The sequence below is a fragment of the Amblyraja radiata genome, chromosome 19 (genome assembly GCF_010909765.2).
Source record: "Amblyraja radiata isolate CabotCenter1 chromosome 19, sAmbRad1.1.pri, whole genome shotgun sequence".
Lineage (NCBI taxonomy): Eukaryota > Metazoa > Chordata > Chondrichthyes > Rajiformes > Rajidae > Amblyraja > Amblyraja radiata.
The window spans coordinates 473,475-494,011 of record NC_045974.1 but is presented as its reverse complement, the minus strand read 5'-3'; the positions used below and the strand labels follow the sequence as shown (position 1 = coordinate 494,011).

The following is a 20,537-nucleotide window of genomic DNA, read 5'->3' as shown; positions in this document are numbered from 1 at the left end:
GTTATAGGAGTAGAATTAGGCCATTTGGCCCATTGAGTCTACTCTGCCATTCAATCATGGCTGATCTCTGCCACCTAATTCCATTTTCCTGCCTTCTACGCATGACCCTTGACACCCGTTCTATACAATACTCTGCTTGCTGCTGACAGGAGTTTCATACAGGTCAACTTTTCCAATTCTGTACATTATGCCTCTTTTGACAAATCCCAGGATTACCTACGCTTCATTCACCGTTCTTTCAACAATAGATGAATTTAAACACCCAGGAAAATCATGTCGAACAATGCAGTCTAATCGGTTTGTCTTTCTTATTCCTTTTATCAGGGTGTATCTTCTCATATTCCCTCCATCAAACCTCACCTGCCACTTGCCTGCCCCATTCCAGCAGCCTATTCTCATGCATCCCCAAACTGTTTACAAGTTTTATGTCACCTGCTTATTTTCAAAGTCCAAATTACACTCAATAGCAAAGCCACTGAATAGTTAACACAAAGACGTGTGGGGGTGGGTGGAATCTGGAATCATTTAAATAATCATTTGTACGTCCATAGAACAACACAGCCCAGGAACAGGTCCTTTGGAACACAATGTCCATGCCCAACATGATGCCAAATTAACCTCATCTCCTCAGCCCATACATGTCCCATATCCCTCTATACCCACGTGCCTATCTCAACATCTGCCTCCACCACCACCCCTGCTAATGTGTTCCAGACCACACCACCCTCTGTTCCAGACCACACCACCCTGTGTGCAAACAAACATGGCCTGCACATCTTGAGGGAAAAAATACTTGTCAACCTCTCACATCAAAGCTATGCCCTCAAGTCTTTGACATTTCCATCCTGGGAAATAAGGTTCTGTCCACCTTGTCCACGATGCTCTCGTAGAGGATGCAGAGGAGGTCGACCAGAATGTTGTAACAAGGCATAGATCGGATAAACAGGATCAGGCCCTTTGGCCCACAATGTCTAAAGTGATAAAGAAACCAGTGCTCTCCCCCTTTCTGCACATGTTGATAACAACGCAGGGAGAGCCATGTTGAGACACCCACCATGTGGCCCCACTTTGGGGTGCTGTAGAGAAGACACCTCCATCTCTCTTGCTGCTTTGCTGAATGTGGTCAGACCCGCACTGGGAGGACCGGAGACAACTGGTCCACTGCTTCATGGGCAGCAGTTTTATCGGGCAGGTTTAATGGAGCTCAGTCTCTCTCCCATTCTGGAGAGCCATGGCAACAGACATCAGCTCAATAGAATTCCCACATCAGCTTAAAATGCCCGTTGATGGAGCCAGGTGCTAGCAACTGAGGAATCTTCAGCAGTGCTTCCTCAGCACCCACAGATGTGATCCGAGTTATATATAGCTGAGCTCCAAGAATAACAGCTGACAGCACAGTTTCAATTGCACAGAGCTCTGCAAGACATTGGATCTTGTGGTTTCCATATGACTTGAAAAGACCTTATTTCACCTCCAATGCCTGCACTTAGACAATGTCCCCAGTCCTGGGCCACATCTCCAGACATGGACAATGTCCCCAGTCCTGGGCCACATCTCCAGACATGGACAATGTCCCCAGTCCTGGGCCACATCTCCAGACGTGGACAATTTCCCCAGACCCAGGTGACGTGCCCAGACATGGATAGTGTCTCCAGACGTGGACAATGTCTCCAGACCTAGACTACGTCTCCAGACCTAGACTGCGTCTCCAGACCATTTCCTTTGAATCATTGTCATCTTGCATAAAAAGGCAACAGGTCCCTTCCATTTGGGCTGGGAAGGGGGGTAAGTGATCATGTCAGGTCCCAAGAGAGACTGGAGAGCAGTGAGTGAGATGAGCTTAGTTTACTATCACGTGTTGCGAGCTAACCAGTCAGCGGAAAGACAATACATGATTACAATGTGGGCAAGTGTCTCTCCACTGAGTCTCCTCCCCTCTTTCCTGGAGTTACCTCCAATCCCCCTCCTGAGCCCAACCTTCAAGCCTCTTCAAGAACAGCCAATCCCAATGCCAGTGTAAGCTGCCTACAGTGTGGAGTACCAAGTATTAACCCTTCATGAACTAAACAGCCATGGGTACATCCTTCCCTCCTCAAGATTGTAAGTGTTCTGCTCGTTAAACGTATAAAAATACAAGTTGTTGCAGTTTGGAAGACTAAACTGAGCAATTAATTTAATGCTCTGTGTAGGGAGGTGACTGGAAAAGTGCATCGACGGTGAGTGCAAACGCAGGTTATCTAACACTCAGCATAACTACTCCGTAAAATCAACAGCTGCCTAATCATGTGGGATCCGGCACACTTACAGAGAGTGTTCATGGACATTTAGGTGGGAATAAATCAGTTGCATTGCAGTTCAGTGTGAAAAATTGAATCAGGTAAATAATTTTGGGAAAAATAACTTTCCACAATCTCTAAAAATGTCTGAAGAAGGGTCCTGACCTGAAACGTCACCTATCTCTGGAATTCTCTGCCATCTCTGGAATTCTCTGCCACAGAAGGTAGTTGAGGCCAGTTCATTGGCTATATTTAAGAGGGAGTTAGATGTGGCCCTTGTGGCTAAAGGGATCAGGGGGTATGGAGAGAAGGCAGGTACGGGATACTGAGTTGGATGATCAGCCATGATCATATTGAATGGCGGTGCAGGCTCGAAGGGCCGAATGGCCTACTCCTGCACCTATTTTCTATGTTTCTATCCATGTTCTCAACAGATGATGCCTGGCCCGCTGAGTTACTCCAGCACTCTGTGAAACGGCACCTATCTATGTTCTCCACAGATGCTGCCTGACCCACTGAGTTACTCCAGCACTCTGTGAAACGTCACCTATCCATGTTCTCCACAGATGCTGCCTGACCCACTGAGTTACTCCAGCACTCTGTGAAACGTCACCTATCCATGTTCTCCACAGATGCTGCCTGGCCCGCTGAGTTACTCCAGCACTCTGTGAAACGTCACCTATCCATGTTCTCCACAGATGCTGCCTGACCCGCTGAGTTACTCCAACACTCGTTATTTTCACAATGTCTACCTGCCAGGTGTCAATCACCAAAGCAACCCCTTCTCTTCATCCTCCTGGGGAGGGGATGACTTTGGAAATTAGTTATCTTGGACAAGTGTGCTCAGAACCCACTAAAGTCTGATCAAGATAGTCTAAGGGTCACCAATGAGGTAGATAGTGTTTCAGCACTGCCCTCTGGTTGTGATAGGATGATTCCGTTGCCTGTTAACAGCTGGGAAGAAACTGAACCCTACAATGGCTCCCACATTTAAAATAAAAAGCACAAAAATATTCCCGCATCAATAAAAACGTTTCTGTCTGTTAATTTTCTGAATATTCTATAGCCATTGCTGCCAATGCCAACAGTTACTGACTGATAGAAGTCACTGATTGGGCGGGCCCTACAGCATGGAGCAGACATCAACATTAGACACACAGAGACTGCAGATGCTGAAGTCCTGAGCAAAACACAAGGTGCTGGAGGAACTGAGCGGGTCAGGCAGCATCTGTTGAGGCAATGTTGCGGGTGGGGACCCTTCATCAGACTGAAGGAACCACCCCAGACCATGGTCAGTCCATTCCATCCATAGATGCTGCTTGACCCGCTCAGTTCCTCCAGCACCTTGTGTTTGGAGATCAAACCTTGATGCTCCCATTCTGGGCATTTCACTGCTGACTTGCCAACGAATGAGTGAATACTTAATTGTCACATGTGACCATCAGTAAAATTCTTTGCTTGTGTATCCAAGGCATGTAAATAGTTACCACATAAAGGTCGCTGGCCCACGCCAGGTCCGCCTTGTATCCGTGCTCTTCTCCTGTGAGGAGCCATTTGTTTATCGGTGATAAACTGCATGAAATGACGGTAAGTAGTCTGAGCAAAGACATGTCCAAAGGCCATTAACCTCGGTCCACAATGAGAAGGTGCAGAATAAGGTCAGGACTCACATGCTGTTGAAAAGCTCCCGGTACGTCTCGTCACCCTTGCCTTCTGACATCAAGCTGTCTAGTTTGTCTATCAGCTTTGCCTCCACCTGAAACACACGTATCGAGGAAGGTCAGTTATTATTTAAGTCTTCCGACAAATATCTCAAGATTTTGTTAAAACAAAAACATTAGTGTTCTCTGCAGGTCTGTTGAGAGCGCTGGCAGGCGTGACCCAGAAATCCAATTGTGTCTAGAACTGGGCTGGGCTGGGATGTGGGACAGCTGATAGTTCAGGTCTCACCTGAAATAGACGCCATCTGCTCGGTAATGGTGGACCCAGGGGTGCTGTTTGCTCTACACGGCCTCGTACAGGGAGGGGCAACAGTGAGCACGAGGCTACACACTGTTGTGATCAGACAGCAGAGTGTTCGGGAAGTGTCTTTGGAGACTCGAGACTGTAACTCCTCACCAGTGCGGAGAAGTTAGTGGGTGGCGCAGCGGTAGAGTTGCTGCCTCACAGGGCCAAAGACCCGCGTTCCATCCTAGCTCCGGGTGCTGTCTGTGTGGAGTTTGTACGTTCTCCCCGTGACCTGGGTGGGTTTTCTCCGGGATCCCACACTCCAAAGACGTCCAGGTTAATTGGCTCGGTATAATTGTATGCGTGTAGGATAGTGTTAGTGTGAGGGGATCGCTGGTCGGGCCGAAGGGTCTGATTCCGCACTGTGTCTCTAAACTCAACTGAAGAATTAATGCTTGCAAATGAATGGAAGATGGAGACCAGTGGAACATTATTCCATTCCTCTCCGCACTACACATCAGCGGCACTCTCCCTATCCACCCGCTGTCCGGCTACAACTACTGATCATTTCCCAGATTCGTCTCCCAGTCACCATGATCACCACATCCCCACTCCTCCCCCCTGTGGCATTGACTCACAATGACGAGCGCTTTCTCTCAAACACCCACTGGGTGTTCCATCACACTTTCCTTCCTCTTGCTGGGAGAAGATCACACAAGATGCCAGAGTTGATGCCACGGTTCCAAAGCTCTACCGCTGCATGTGCCCCACACAGGCACCACATGCTCACTGCTGGGTGGAAGCAGCTTTAAAGGGGATGATGCTCAGAAATCTCACAGCCTGTTCGCTTTCCCCCTTCAACATACCTTTGTTACACCTGTGTCCATACTGTCTATGCACCTGTACAATGTACCTGCATCCCTCCTCGATAAATCTCTCCCGTCCCCCACCATTTACTGTGCAAGATCTGCCCTGCTTTAACATTTCCACATGTAACATCCCTTGTTTGACTTTATAGATACAGCACAGAAACAGGCCCCCTTCGGCTCCGACCAGCGATCCCCGTACACTAGCTCTATCAAACACGAGGGGCAATTTACAATTTTACCGAAGCCAATTAACCTACAAACCTACACTTTTTTGGAGTGTGGGAGGAAACCGGACCGGAGAAAATCCACGCGGTCACGGGGAGAACGTACAAACTCCATACAGACAGCACCTGTAGTCAGGATCGAACCTGGGTCTCTGACGCTGAGAGGCAGCAACTCCACCGCTGTGCCACCGAGCTGCTCCTCTTGTCAAGAGTGAAATTCCATCTGCCATTTGTGGCTCACTGTCCCAGTTCATCTCCATCCTGTTATTGTCTTAGATAACCAACTCCTTTGCTGTCCAATACACCACCAATTATGCTGTTGTCTGCAAACTCACTGACCATCTTAACAACATTTCATCCAAATGATTAAACATAGATGATAAACAGTGGCCCCAGCATCGATCCCTGTGGTACACCACTGGCCACAGCCTGCCAGCCTGAATAACAAGCCTCTGGCTCAGTCCACTGAGCTAGTAATGTGTCCAGTCACCTAGCTCTCCCTGAATCTCATCTGACCCAACCATCCAGACCAGTCTACCACAGAGGACCTTGTCAAAGCCCTTGTTGATGTCCACGTACACAACATCTAACGCTCTGCCCTTGTCAATGGGTGGCAAAGATGGTGCAGGACAACTGATGTATCAAAGACAGTTCTGGGATTAGAACGCACTATTGTGGCTGACCCCACCCCTGCGAGTATGTCTTTGTGGTAAAGTTGTACAAAAATCTAGACTTTGCCACACGGCCCATGATTGCAAACATGGAGACAAGACAAGAAATGTGTAAAACTGGTGACAAGTGTGGGATCCTGAACTTACGTGACATCTTTGGAATAACACGACATCTTACGGTACTTTACCGAAAGATAGCGGGACAAAGTTTGACAGCACACACTGCAGAGATAGCAGGAGGTTGTGACTGCTGCACAGATCCTCTCAAGAACCAACACAGCCAACTGAGCTCCTTCAGCTCTGCTTCACAACATGGAAGACAGGCCACACAAAGTACGATTAAAGAGGGGAATGTGGGCAAGGGGCTGGGAGCAGAGAAGAGACCACGCTGCCATTTGGGGGTTTAGGAGAAGGTTGAGGTGAGACAGTTAAAGGTAGAAATAACTAAAGTAACGGCAATCAGGGAACCAAGCAGTTGGTGAATGCCAGCATGTCAGCAGCCTTGTTAATCTCAGAGGCACGGTGGACTATAAATAGTGACGCACGTCTTGTGTCAGTCACTGGAGTGGGACAAGGCTGTTGTGTAAGAGTTACAGTGGAGGTGACCTTGACAGGTATTGCTGGAAACGCGTCACTTCAGACAACTCCTGAGTATAAAGTACAGAGGTCTCAGACAAGAAGGGTCTCAGACAAGAAGGGTCTCGACCAAATGCTGCCTACCCGCTGAGTTACTCCAGCATTTTGTGTCTATCCTGAGTTTGGAAGTATGGATGTCATGTTGCAGTTGTATAAGACATTGCTGAGACCACATTTAAAGTAATGTGTCCCGTTTTGGACACCATGTTGTAGGAAAGATGTTGTCAAGATGGAAAGGTTGCAGAGAGGATTTACAAGGATGTTGCCAGGACTCGAGGGCCTGAGTTATAGGGAGAGTTTGAACAGGTTAGGACTTTATTCCTTGGAGCGCAGGAAGATGAGGAAAGATTTAACAGGAACCCGAGGGGCAACTTTTATTGCAATTTTTAAGAAACATTTAGACAGGTACATGGATAGGCCCAAATGGGCCAAATGGGCCAAAAGTAGGCAGTTGGGACTAGTGCAGCTGGGATATCTTGGTCGGCATGGGCAAGTTGGGCCGAAGGGCCTGTTTCAGTGTTGTATGACCACAGCTCCATGTGGGAGGCAATGCTCCCCTCCCCTCAGCAGTTCCTCCTCCCCTCCCCACCTCTTCCCCTCCTCTCCCTCCTCCCTCCTCTCTCCACCTCACCTCTCCCCACCTCTCCCCCCCTTCCCCTCCTTCCCCCTCCTCTCCCCATCCCACCCCTCCCCCTCCTTTCCCCTCCTCTCCCCACCTCCCCACCCCTCCCCACCCCTCCCCACCCCACCTCTCTCTCCTCCGCTCTCCCCCACCAGTGGCCATGGCAGTTTCCAGTGAGATGGAGCTCCAGCAGTGAGTACAGAGGGGATACATCCCGCCAACCTTGTTAAACACAAGGCAGTCCAAACTAACCATGTAAGAGCAAAAACGGAGTGAAGCCATCAAGGTGACAGACTGGATCCAGCCAACCCCAACATAAACAGAAAATGGAAGACGTCCACCACTGAGACGTCCTCCCTCAGTCTAATACGTTGCTGCGGATCCATATTCCATTCATTTGAAGTAACAAAATAACCTGTCAATTTTGCGTATATAGATACAGCGCTGAAACAGACCCTTCAGCCCATCTTGGCAATGCCCACCAAGATGCCCATCTACACTGGTCCCATTTGCCCACAATTGGCCCATATTCCTCTACACCTCTGCTATACATGTACCTGTCCAAAGGTCCCTGCCTCAACTACCTCCTCCGGCAGCTCGTTCCATACACCCACCACCCTCTGTGAGGAAAAAGTTGCCCCTCAGGTTCCTGTCAAATCTTTCCGTTCTCACCTTCAACCTGCATCCCCCAACTCTGGTAAAGACCATGCCTTCACCCTGTCCACTCCCCTTATGCTTGCCCACATTCCTGCTACATCTCATGGTTCCCAGTGCTGAGAGTCACTGCCTGAGATGAACCATAACCTGACCCAACGTGAAAGTGTGAAGGATTACACCAGCACGACAAACAATGATGACATCTAAATGTGTAGGAAGGAGATGCAGATGCTGGTTTAAACCAGATCCACACAAAAAGCTGGAGTAATTCAGGAAAAGGAATGTTACGTTTCAGGGCTGAGACTCTTCATCAAACTCGACCGAAAACGTCACCTATTCCTTTCCTCCAGAGATGCTGTCTGACCCGCTGAGTTATTCCAGCATTTTGTGTCCCTCTTCGATTAAATTAAAATGCCTTTTTTCCATCACAGAAATACCCAAGATGTCTGCGATTGTATAACCAGCTTGCAACATGATGTAAGCTTTAAATGAACGATTACTGGAATAGTCGGATGCACCTTGCATGAATTTGAAAATCTAATAAATGAACTGAAATAAATAGGTTTTTAAAGTAAAATGGAGAAGCAGGAGCCGCCTCAATGCCAGCGGAAAAAACACCTCCCCCACTTTCCTCCCCCTCACAGTCACAGTATGTAGAGAGAAAGAGCACCCATGAACCTTCACCAATAACTGCAAATACCTAAGTATTTGAACTTAAGCGCAGTTAATTTTTCAGCCCGAGATTTTAAAATGAATATTACATCACTCACACAAGAATATAAATGATGTTTCACAGGTCTTTAAGTGATGTTTATATTATTGAGATTTAAAATAACACCATCTCCTGGAAATCCATTTGAACCTGCATGGATGTTGACTGCAGAGAATATATAACTCCATGAGCTCTCTGATGTGCCACTCTTACATAAAATAAACATTGTTTTATGTAGAGCAACCCATTGCAGCACTGAAGAATAACTCCATTTAGATTCTGAACCAAACTCTGAACTTTCAGCAGCACCTCGGTTCAATTCTCTGCCCCACGATCTTCCCAACTTCTCCCTATCTGACCTCCTGGACTGATTCTTTCATGTCTAACTCAATAGATGTTTAGATAAGTTTATACCTGATGGAAGTTTATATCATTAAGAGAGGCATCAATAAGGTAGACCGTCAGAACGGCAGGGTGGAAATGTCAAAGACTAGAGGGCACAGCTTTAAGGTGAGAAGGGCAGAGTTTAAAGGAGATGTGTGGGGCCGAGAGGGTGGTGGTTGAGTAGAACAGGTGTTAGTGGTTGAAGCAGATACAAGAGACAGGAATATGCAGGGAATGGAGGGATATGGATCACATACAGGCAGATAAGAGTCAGCACGGACATTGTGGGCCGAAGGGCCTGTTCCAAAGCTGCTCCATGTTCTAGGTTCAAACTGGAGGATGGAACACCTCCACCGTTTATGATTCGATTACCTGTTTGAAGTTTCCAGTCCGCCTCTGCTCCCAGTCCATCATGTCATGGAAAATAGGGATCATGACATTGCGGAGGTCAGCCTGGGGCACAAGGGTCACCTCCAGGAACGGCCCAATCAGACCAGGAATAAAGTGCAGCTTGTGCTCGCCTGCAACCCAATCACAGAGCGGTTATAATCTGTGGACATCTGGCACTAGGCCAAGCAATGATGTGGAATTATAAAACACAGATTGGTGTCCTTACCAAGGTTTTGCCACATGCTGAAGATTTCACATCCCATCATTACCCGCATGTCTCCGTACCTGGAATTACAGCTTAGAGTCAGTGACAAGACACAGAAAACAACAAATGCTAAAGTAATGATGGTCTTTTAAAGCAGGCCCATAAATGACCAATTTACAACTATAATAACACAACAGTACAACTTCAGTAGATATATTCATGAGAGAGATAGATAGATTCTTGATTCGTACGGGTGTCAGATGTTATAGGGAGAAGGCAGGAGAATGGGGTTAGGTGGGAGAGATAGCCATGATTGAATGACAGAGTAGACTTGATGGGCCGAATGGCCTAATTCTACTCCTATCACTTATGAACTTACTTCTCCAGAACCTTCTTCCTTTTCGATGGTGAAAACAGCTCCAGCTGAAGGCAAGGCTGATTGATGAATATCACGGCCAAATAGAAATACGAATCCCACACCTGAGCAAAATAAATGCGTTCATGAGACCCAGACTTAAATCATTACAAAGTCGGAGCTACAGCGCAGTTTTATTTCACACATCTCATTGACAAAAAAACATTCAGGCAATTCACCTGCAAATTTTTAAAACACAAATGAACGAATGAAATGAACAAAGAAGTTACACGTTTCCAAAAAAATAAGAGCAGAGAGAGAATTAATTTAATTGGCTGATTGATTAAAATGTGGAGTAACTCAGCGGGTCAGGCAGCATCTGTGGAGAACATGAATAGGTGACGTTTCAGGTCGGGAGAATGCTTCATTTGATGTTTCTAAGTGTTTATGTACATGTTAGTCTGGTAACTTTAAGATAATAATAATTTAGTTTTGAATTTTGTAAATCGTTATTTTGACTGTTGTTTCCAGTAATACTTGAACTTGTTCCCACTGAGTGTGATGGCCATTGCTGTTCCCATTGAGTGATATGGCCATTGTCGTTCCCATTGAGTGATATGGCCATTGCCGTTCCCACTGAGTGTGATGGCCATTGCCGTTCCCATTGAGTGATATGGCCATTGCCGCTCTCTCCACTGGGGTAGCTACACACAGAATGACCGACTGTTTTACGGAGCATGTGTTCAGTCCACAAGAGCGACTGAGCCTTGAGTTGCAGGCCTCTGTAACTCTCTGTCCTGCCCCCTCTCTGACCCACCTGTCCACAGCCCCTGGTGCTGTAATAATGAGGCCCAGAGTTAGACTGAACCTCATCCTCCACATTCCCACCTTAGACCCGATCAGACTCAATACTGAGCTGTCGAACTTCAGGGAACTCTCTCTCTTTTCACTTGAAATGGTCTGAAGAAGGGTCTCGACCCGAAACGTCGCCTGTCCTTTCTCTCCACAGATGCTGCCTGACCTGCTGAGTTCATAGAACATAGAACAGTACAGCACATGTACAGGCCCTTCAGCCCATAATGTCTGTACCGAACATGATGCCACATCTCATCGACCTGCATATAACCCATATCCCTCCATCCCCTCTATATCCATGTGTCTATTTAAAGGCCTCTGAAACACCATTGCTCTATCTGCCTCCACCACCATCCCTGGTTCCAGGCACACACCACCCCACCCTGGGGAGATCCTCCAGCACTTTGCCTCTTGCTAAAGATTCCAGCATCTGCAGTTCCTTGTGTCTTCATTTCAGTTTCAAATCCCATCCTGCGCTGATCATTCCACCAACTTCACTATCGCCCTAATCACACTCAGGTCCCGGCTTCTGATATGAAGCTGAACTTCTGCCAACTCTGGCTCCATCAGACCCACACTGTTGGCCAAGATACAACCCCCAATCCCATCATCCCCTTCATCCTCAAATCAGCTGATACTCCAAGTTACATGGATATGCAGGGAATGATGGGACACGGATCACGTTCAGCACTGACATTGTGGGCTGAAGGGCCTGTCGCTGTGCTGGACTGTGTCCTCTTTGCTGGTCCCTCAATAACACAATGCACAGAGTGTCCAAGTCCATTCTGTAAAGCACCCCCTGCATTAGTGAGAGAGCGGGGGGAGGGGGCGAGGAGAGGCCTGACAGAAGAGGTGGTGGGGGGAGCGTGAGGGGAGAGAACGGTGGATGAGAGGGGAGAGGGAGAGAGAAAAGAGGGGATACAAGAGGAGAAGGGGCAACTGCCCACTCTGCAGCGTGACGCCCTGCACCATGCATTACTCCTGTCTGCAGATGTGATGCACCATGCATTACTCCTGTCTTGCAGTAGCTTTGCCAGGCATCTTTACAGGTCTCCACCATGTGACTGGGAGGAATGCAAGAACAGGCTGCAGTGAATCATCTCCAATCACTACCTGTGGGGAGATGACTCATGTAATCACACAGTGGGATCAGCAGCAGCTTTTGCACCTCTCCCTCCCTCTCTTTCTCCCTCTCTCTCTTCCCGTCTCCCTCTATCTCTCTCTCCCTCTCTCTCTCCCTCTATCTCTCTCTCTCCCTCTCCCTCTATATCTCTCCCTCTCTCTCTCCCTCTCTCTCTCTCTCTCTCCCTCTATCTCTCTCTCCCTCTCCATCTCTTTCTCTCTCCCTCTATCTCTCTCCTCCCCCCTCTCTCCCTCTCTCCCTCCACTGAAGCAGCAATGCCAGTGCCAGCCCAATTTATTTTCAAATTCTCACAAACCATCAAGTACTTAATGAAGAGGTTACTGCTACATTCTCACATTAAATGTGTGCACACTGATATCAGCAGAACAATCTAGACGAGCCCAGCCACACTCCGGGTCCAGTAATCCCGTGGGTTCAGTGGGATATTCGGGGAGCACTGGGCTTACAATTAGTCTGGGAAAACCTGGAATGGTGACGATTCCATGCGAGGATCAAAGAATGTAAATTCTCATCCCATGCAGAGGTTTAAATGATGCTATGATCTGTGCAGATTCATACACACTGGAGAGGCACCACCTGAATTATACTGCAGTTCCGTTAATTCTACTTCAGATGAGCAGGTGATTCACTGCAGGAGTGAACCTTGATTGTTCTCAGTTAAATGTGGGCACCGTCATTTAATTCCAGGAAAGAATACATGGGATAAAGCACAGCAAACGTACAGCAGGTTACATAAGCTGAGCCCACAGCCAGTGCCAACCATGCACTACTCCACCTGCCCAGCCGCCAGTCTTTGTTACAATATCTTCACAGCGCTAACAAAGTACTTGGTGAACCCATTCTACCGTTGCCAAAATGTCGGCACTTCTCCGATTCATCCCACTCGTACACATCACTACCTGAAACACACCTGGTACACAACCTGCAGTCTAAAGAAGCTTCCTCTCAGACCCTGCGCAGGTGTAGAACGGCAGTGAGCACCAGGTGTGTGCAAGACCCTAACCTGGACTCGGCTTTCATAAGGTCATAAGGAATAGTAGAATTGGTAGATAATTAGATAATTAGAATAGTAGAATCTGTCCCCACCCCCTCTGCCCTCCGCCCCCTCTGTCTCCCCCGCCCCCTCTGTCTCCCCCGCCCCCTCTGCCCCCCGCCCCCTCTGCCCCCCGCCCCCTCTGTCCCCCCGCCCCTCTGTCCCCCGCCCCCTCTGTCCCCCCGCCCCCTCTGTCCCCCCCGCCCCCTCTGTCCCCCCGCCCCCCGCCCCCTCTGCCCCCCGCCCCCTCTGCCCCCCCCCTCTGTCCCCCGCCCCCCGTCCCCGCCCCCTCTGTCCCCCTCCCCCCTTCCCCGCCCCCCTGTCCCCCCGCCCCCTCTGTCCCCCGCCCCTGCCCCCCTCTTCCCCCCGCCCCTCTTCCCCCCCCCCCCCCCTCTGTCCCCCCGCCCCCTCTGTCCCCCCTCCCCCTCTTTCCCCCCCCCCCCTCTTTCCTCCCCCCGCCCGCCCCCGCCCCCTCTGTCCCCCCTCCCCCTCCCCCCGCCCCCCCCTCTGTCCCCCCGCCCCCTCTTCCCCCCGCCCCCTCTGTCCCCCCGCCCCCCCTCTGTCCCCCCCCCTCTGTCCCCCCCCCCCCTCGTCCCCCGCCCCCTCTGTCCCCCCCCCCTCTGTCCCCCCCCCCCCTCTGTCCCCCGCCCCCTCTGTCCCCCGCCCCCTCTGTCCCCCCCCCCCTCTGTCCCCCCGCCCCCCTGTCCCCCCTCCCCCTCTGTCCCCCCGCCCCCTCTGTCCCCCCCGCCCCCCCTCTGTCCCCGCCCCCTCTGTCCCCCCGCCCCTCTGTCCCCCGCCCCCTCTGTCCCCCGCCCCCTCTGTCCCCCCGCCCCCTCTGTCCCCCGCCCCCTCTGTCCCCCCGCCCCCTCTGTCCCCCCGCCCCCTCTGTCCCCCCGCCCCCCTCTGTCCCCCCGCCCCCTCTGTCCCCCCGCCCCCTCTGCCCCCCCGCCCCCTCTGCCCCCCACCTTTCCACGTTGTAGCTACCTCCAGTGAATACCGAAATGTACCTGTAGTGGGAAGTGAATGTTTGAGGTTCTCGATCCACTAGGGCTCTGGAACCTCAGGTCCAGGTACATTCAATGTGGCGATAAGTAGACTTTCTGAATGCACGGAAATTGAGGAAGATGAGGTTAATGTGACAAGGTGTGTCAGTGATTACTGAGCGGCTGGGCAGGCATGCAGGGCTGTGACTACCAAACCCCGTCGGTCATCAGGACCATTGCCCATGTTCGCAGGCTAGTTGCCAGGCTACAGGTCTGGCCACTCCACAGGGACATGGATAGGAAAAGTTTGGAGGATGCGGGCCAAACACAAGCAAATGGGACATCTTGGTTAGCATTGATGAGTCGGGCCAAAGGGCCTGTTTCTGTGCTGTGCGCCTCTATGACTCTACTACCTTCTAGCCTGGCTTAGTGGGAGAGTCTAGGACTAGAGGTCACAGTCTCAGAATTAAAGGACGTTATTTTAGGAAGGAGATGAGGAGAAATTTCTTTAGTGAATCTCTGTAATTCATTGTAACAGAAAGCTGTGGAGGCCAAGTCAGTGGATATTTTTAAGGCAGAGATAGACAGATTCTTGATTAGTACGGGTGTCAGAGGTTATGGGGAGAAGGCAGGAGAATGGAGTTAGGAGGGAGAGATAGATCAGTCATGATTGAATGGCGGGGTAGACTTGATGGGCCGAATGGCCTAATTCTACTACAGGAGGATCGCCACCCGAAACGTCACCCATTCCTTCTCTCCACATATGCTGCTTGTCCCGCTGAGTCTCCTTAACCATCTACATATCATTAAATACCAGCCCAACCTGGGCAAATGACTTCTCCAACTCCAAACTTTCTCCCATGAAATGTAAGTGAGGGTGTTTACGACGGAACACTCTTGCACCAGCTCAGCCTGTCAGCATCCCACCCCTACCAAGGGAGATAGAACTATTGTTGGTATAGAACCAAGACCCTATGGTAGGTTTGCCACTATTACTCCCAGTAGATTTAGTCATCCCCTAGAAACGTTTCATGACAGGTCCGATGTCATGAGAGGATCGTCCCTCAACAATAGTAATTTAATTCCGCACCTGCGCTGCGCTTAACTTAGTCAGAAGGACGAGAACAGAAACCAAAATTAGGTCAACAATGTCAAAATGCAGCCAGACAGAGCTTGATACAGTTAAAACCATCTTACCTTGAAGTCAAAGCTTTCGTTCAGAAAGTTCTTCCTCAGTGCATCAGAGAGGTACAAGATAGTAGTGATGATCACACTGAAAGATGCACAAACTGGAATTAGTTCCTGAAGCTGAACTCAATCTGGAACAGTAACCTCTAAATAAACTTCAGCTACTTCGTGGCTAACACAGTCACCTGTTTAAACAGGTAGGTGTATTCTTCATTCACCAACAACTATTTATCTAACGTGGACTGTGGAGCAGAATGGTCCCTCATTAAACAATCTACACAAGTGATGACATTGGTGAGGAAGGGCCGGTTGGCAGGTAACTCAACTTCTCAGAGTTCTTGGGCCATCTTTTGGCAGCAGCCTGAACCATGAGTTGAGTTTATTGTCACGTGCAGCAAGGTACAGTTGTTGCTGTTGTTGCATCCTATCCAGACAGCATGTTCTCTCCACATCCAACTCTGATGTCTCAACACCTTCTTCATTGAGTCAATACCAAGGCTCCAACTGCATTGCCCACACTCCTGCCCCAATACTTCAAAGATGGATTAACCAGAGGGAATTCCGGGAATACTCGCCAGGTCAGATCGTGTCTGTGCAGAGAACTGCTCTGATGAAAGATTATTGACCTGAAGGATTAACTCCCTCTCTCACTACGAGGATGCTGCTTGACCTACTGACCAATTCCAGAGTTTAGTTTAGTTTAGAGATACAGCATGGAAACAGGCCCTTCAGCCCACCGAGTCCGTGCTTATCATCGATCACCCATGCGCACTGGTTCTGTGTTATCGCAGTTTTGCATCATCCACTCCCTACACACTAGGGACAACTTACAGAGGGTCAATTAACTGGGAGGAAACTGGAGCACCAGAGGAAACACATGTGGTTACAGGGAGAACGTGCAAACACCACAAAGACAGCACCACCCGTGGTCAATTACCACACAAACTTTAAATATTTTGAATAGTTCAAGGTTGCTTTCCTTCACCTAACGGTAATGAGCAAAATGTCTCGGGTAACATCAGTGGTCTAAAGTTTACATCCTTCAGTCATAGAGAAGCTGCCAGTAACATGCACAAAGTGAAGATCTTACTTGTTCGTTACCAATCGCATTATCGTCCAGTCCTTTGGAAACATCTCTGGCCTTATAAGAATTTTAAACACTGTAAAAATCTGCAGCAGAAAATCCTAAAAAGAGAAATGCATGTTATTTTCAAAGCATCGTAGACCACGATCACCTAACAGCTCTGTGTTCTTGTCAGAAATCAAAGCCACAAAGTCATACAACACAGAAACAAGCCCCTTTGACCAGACTCGACCGTCCATGCTGACCAAGATGCCCCATCTCCACTAGACCCATTGGCCCACGTTTGACCCATATATAGTAGCTCTTGATGCCAGATTCTTCGGGTTCCTTTCCTCGAGCGTAACCTGATGCCTCATGTGATCACTGGCACAATCCCACATTGGTGGGTCTGTTACATCTGGACATGTGCCAGTCATTGATTGAGACGTCCGTGTGTCCGATCTATGTTGGGTTAGTTCACGTGTTTGCGTGTTAGCGCATGTCTCAGAAGTCCGTGACATGGAACGTCTTCACCCTCTGTGCATCACCTTGGGTTCTCTCTGCTCGTCCCTCTCACCAATATCTCTCCACACCAATGCAATATTTCTTTGCTCGATTTATCACACTGTGTTGTTCTTCAATATTTGATTGGTAATTTTATTATTTGTTTATTTGAAGAATATCTTAAATTATTAGTCATAAGGAAGAATATGGTCTGGATTCTAAATAACTTCTGCATACAACCTTGTATTTATTTATTTAGCGAATGCAAAGTCCTTTAGCCAAGCAGTTGCCTCTTGATCTGCTGTATGAAGGGTGACAAGTCCTCCTTTGAGTCTTTGTTGCGGGCATGCTTCAATGATGTGTTGCATTGTTTGCTGGTCTCCACAAGCACACCGTGGGTTGGGCTGCTGCCCCATTTGTGAAGGCTGGCCAAGCAGGGGCCATGTCCAGTCCTGAATCTATTCAGCGTCGTCCACTGCTTCCTTGGGAGATTGGTGCCAGGGACCGGTAGGGTGGGGTCTGACACCAGATGTTTATTTGGGACGTCCTTGGACTCCCATTCCTTTTTCCAAGCTGATTGGATGGTGAAATCAGCTGGTGGTGGGTTCTTCCAAATTGGTCGTCTAGATGGAAGTCGAGCAGTGGGTGGGTTGAAGATGTCCATGTGAATTGGCAGATGAGGGGAGTTTTTGGTCTTTTGGAGCATCCTTTGAGTGAGGACTACTCGCCGGATGTGTGGAGGGGCTATGTTGGATAGGACAGGGAGCCAGGGGAGTGGTGTTCAGCGGATTGTTCCTGTGATAATCCTCATTGTTGAGTTCAATTGGGTGTCCACATGGTGTGTGTGGGATGACCTGGACCAAACAGGGGCACAATATTCGGCTGAAGAAAATGCAAGGGCTAGTGCTGAAATGTGCAGTGTGGGGGCTGCTGCCCCCCACTTTGAGCCAGCAAGCTTACTGAGGAGATTGTTTCTGGACTTCACCTTAGCTGCTGTTCTTTTGAGATGTTCCTTGTCACAACCTTGTCAAGCAGCAAGACAAAACTGGGCAATACACACGTGCATTCTCTGCTTGGCTAATTGGCGGATCAATGCACTTGTTCAGAGAAATATATCTGACTCACCCTGAGATCATCTTTGCTGGTGAAGTGCTCCAGAAGTTGCTGATAATGTTTGTCTGTCATTTGCCTGAGCAGAGCAAGCACACACGCCACAAACTCCCCCTGTCAGAAACAGACCAGGGTAGGTTAGCAAACCCAGCATCCATCCGCTCAATACATGCACCTGAAACACAACAGACTGGGGCAGCTGGGTTAGGTTTCCTTAGAGTGGAGGAGGGTTGGAGAGGGAGGGGTTTGGGGAAGGGGGGTAGGGGATTGGGGAAGGGGGGGTGGGGGTTTGTGGAGGGGGGGATTTGGGGAAGGGGAGTGGGGGTTTGGGGAGGGAGGAGTGGGGGTTTGTGGAGGGAGGAGTGGGGGTTTGTGGAGGGAGGAGTGGGGGTTTGTGGAGGGAGGAGTGGGGGTTTGGGGAAGTGAGGAAGTGGGGGGGTGGGGGTTTGGGGAGGAGGTTTGGGGAAGGGGTGGTGGGGGTTTGAGGAGGGAGGAGTGGGGGCTTGGGGAGGGGGGTGGGGGTTGGGGGTTGGGGAAGGGGGGGTGGGAGTTTGGGGGAAGGGGGTTGGGGAAGGGGGTTGGGGAAGGGGGTTGGGGAAGGGTGGTGGGGGAAGGGGGTTGGGGAAGGGTGGTGGGGGTTTGGGGAGGGGGGGGTTGGGGGTTTGTGGAGGGGGGGTGGGAGTTTGGGGAAGGGGGGGGTGGGAGATTGGGGAAGGGGGGGTGGGGGTTTGGGGAAGGGGGGTGGGGGTTTGGGGAAGGGGGGGTGGGAGTTTGGGGAAGGGGGGGTGGGGGTTTGGGGAGGGAGAGGTTAAGGTTGGGGGAGCGGGAGCGGGAGGGACATGTGTAATAGTTTATAAAATCACGATGGGCATAAATAATGCAGATAGTGAGACACTTGGCTCCGAGCAGAGGTTTGGTTTTACATGGATCCTGCTCATTCCAAAACCTTAGCCTGATCCCAAGATCGACAATGAATCTTTATACGGAGTGTCTGTGGGTTACTAGTGATGAAACTCCCAGCACTGGTGTAAAGAGCAAATTGTTGGCTGATCTGGTGCTTGGATGAACCTTAGCTGCTTCGGCATGTCAAACATCAGTGTTAGAGACCATCTCACATTACCATAACAACCTCCTCACATCTTGATGGAAAACAAGGGTGCTGAATGGAACATGTGTTGTTATGTAAATGTTGCACAGACCAACAGACGGTTTAATTGGAAAAACATGAATTCCAAATTTGTATTTAATTGCTTGTCAATTTTGATTCACAGAACAAAGTGCTCTGGTTCTCACATTTGTTTAGTTTGGTTGCAAAAAGAATTTCATTTGAACAATGGTTTAACAATGGCGTTTCTTGCTCCAGATACCGCCTGAACCACTGAACATTTCCAGCAGTTCGTGGCTTTCATTTATTTTCCCATCAATGACAACCAATCATTAATGCTACATAATAGAATTACTAAGTGTTTCCTTAATAATGCAGAAATGTATGTCAATTTCTCATATGTTCCCAGCGTTTAAGTCTTAAATGTAAATGTAAATGGCCTGTCCCATTTGGCGATGTTTTTGGTGACTGCCGGCGTCATTGACTGACGTATCAGGGTCACCGAAAGATTTTGAACATTTCAAAATCCAGTGGCGACAAAAAATGTTGCGACACTTGAGGAAACACCGCACGTCAATATGTCATCACACCGCGTCACGCCGCAACTTTTTCGGTGACCTGATACGTCAAAGATGCCGGAGGTCGCCGAGTGGGACAAGCCCTTAAAGGTGTAATTTAGCACATGGGAGATATATCCACATACAGGTTATTCCACCCTCACAAAATAGGAAACTAGGGAAATATAAGATGGCACAGTGGGCAGCGGGTGGAGCTGCTGCCTTACCGCACCAGAGACCCGGGTTCGCTCCTGACTACGGGTGCTGTCTGTACGGAGTTTGCACGTTCTCCCTGTGACCACGTGGGTTTTCTCCGGGTTTCCTCCCACTTTAAAAAAAACGTGTAGGTTGTAGATGAATTGGCCTCCGTAAATTGTCCCTAGTGTGTGGATGATCGATGGTCGCCGCGACTCGATGGGCCGAAGGGCCTGTTTCCATGCTGTGTCTCTAAAACTAAAAACCAAAACTAACAAAATAATTGCTTGAAGCATATGGTGAATCTCCAAGTTGTTTGAACTACCCATGATTAATAATCTATAGTTAGCAGGCAAAGTTATTGTCTGATGTGGTGAACTGTAATTGGAGATATCAGGACTCTTTCTGTTACACAATGAACTACAACATTTCTTAATGCAGAATATAATCATAAAATTACAGGAAATTACCCGGTAGTTCAGCAGCATGGGGTTTGTCAGAGTGTGTTTCAGGTGATAACTATTTTTCTGATGTAACCTCTGACATTAATTATCATCAGTGCTGCAAGGTCTGGAACCTTCATTTTTATGTCGGTTTCCATTCAGTATTGACATTTTATAGATAATGGTTGTGTCACCTTTTGCTTAATTAGGTAATTAAGGAATGTGAAAAATTTTCACTGGTGACAATGTGACACTTGTTCTGGTGCAGAGACACAGAAAACCCAATAGCAAATCCCAGCCAGCACAGATTCACGTTAACATAGCAAGCAATGTTTCACCGAGGCTGAAGAGATTTCCCTCTCAATCAATCCCTCCTTATACTTCTCCAACCAGTCCGACTCTCCTCCCG

At 49.1% G+C, this 20,537-nt stretch overlaps 1 protein-coding gene across 3 annotated transcripts in view; it reads right to left on the bottom strand.

Annotated features, from left to right (window-relative positions):
- The window catches only part of dock4 (dedicator of cytokinesis 4), a 259,437-nt gene that overhangs the window by 69,421 nt on the left and 169,479 nt on the right, over nucleotides 1-20,537 (bottom strand). For all 3 annotated transcript variants that reach the window (XM_033037391.1, XM_033037392.1, XM_033037393.1), the window contains exons 26-32: nucleotides 17,844-17,942; nucleotides 16,242-16,336; nucleotides 15,161-15,236; nucleotides 9,973-10,073; nucleotides 9,615-9,673; nucleotides 9,371-9,519; nucleotides 3,947-4,032 (exon numbers count right to left, since the gene is read on the bottom strand). In XM_033037391.1, coding sequence (XP_032893282.1) covers nucleotides 3,947-4,032; nucleotides 9,371-9,519; nucleotides 9,615-9,673; nucleotides 9,973-10,073; nucleotides 15,161-15,236; nucleotides 16,242-16,336; nucleotides 17,844-17,942 — 665 coding nt within the window. The remainder of the gene's footprint in view (nucleotides 1-3,946; nucleotides 4,033-9,370; nucleotides 9,520-9,614; nucleotides 9,674-9,972; nucleotides 10,074-15,160; nucleotides 15,237-16,241; nucleotides 16,337-17,843; nucleotides 17,943-20,537) is intronic.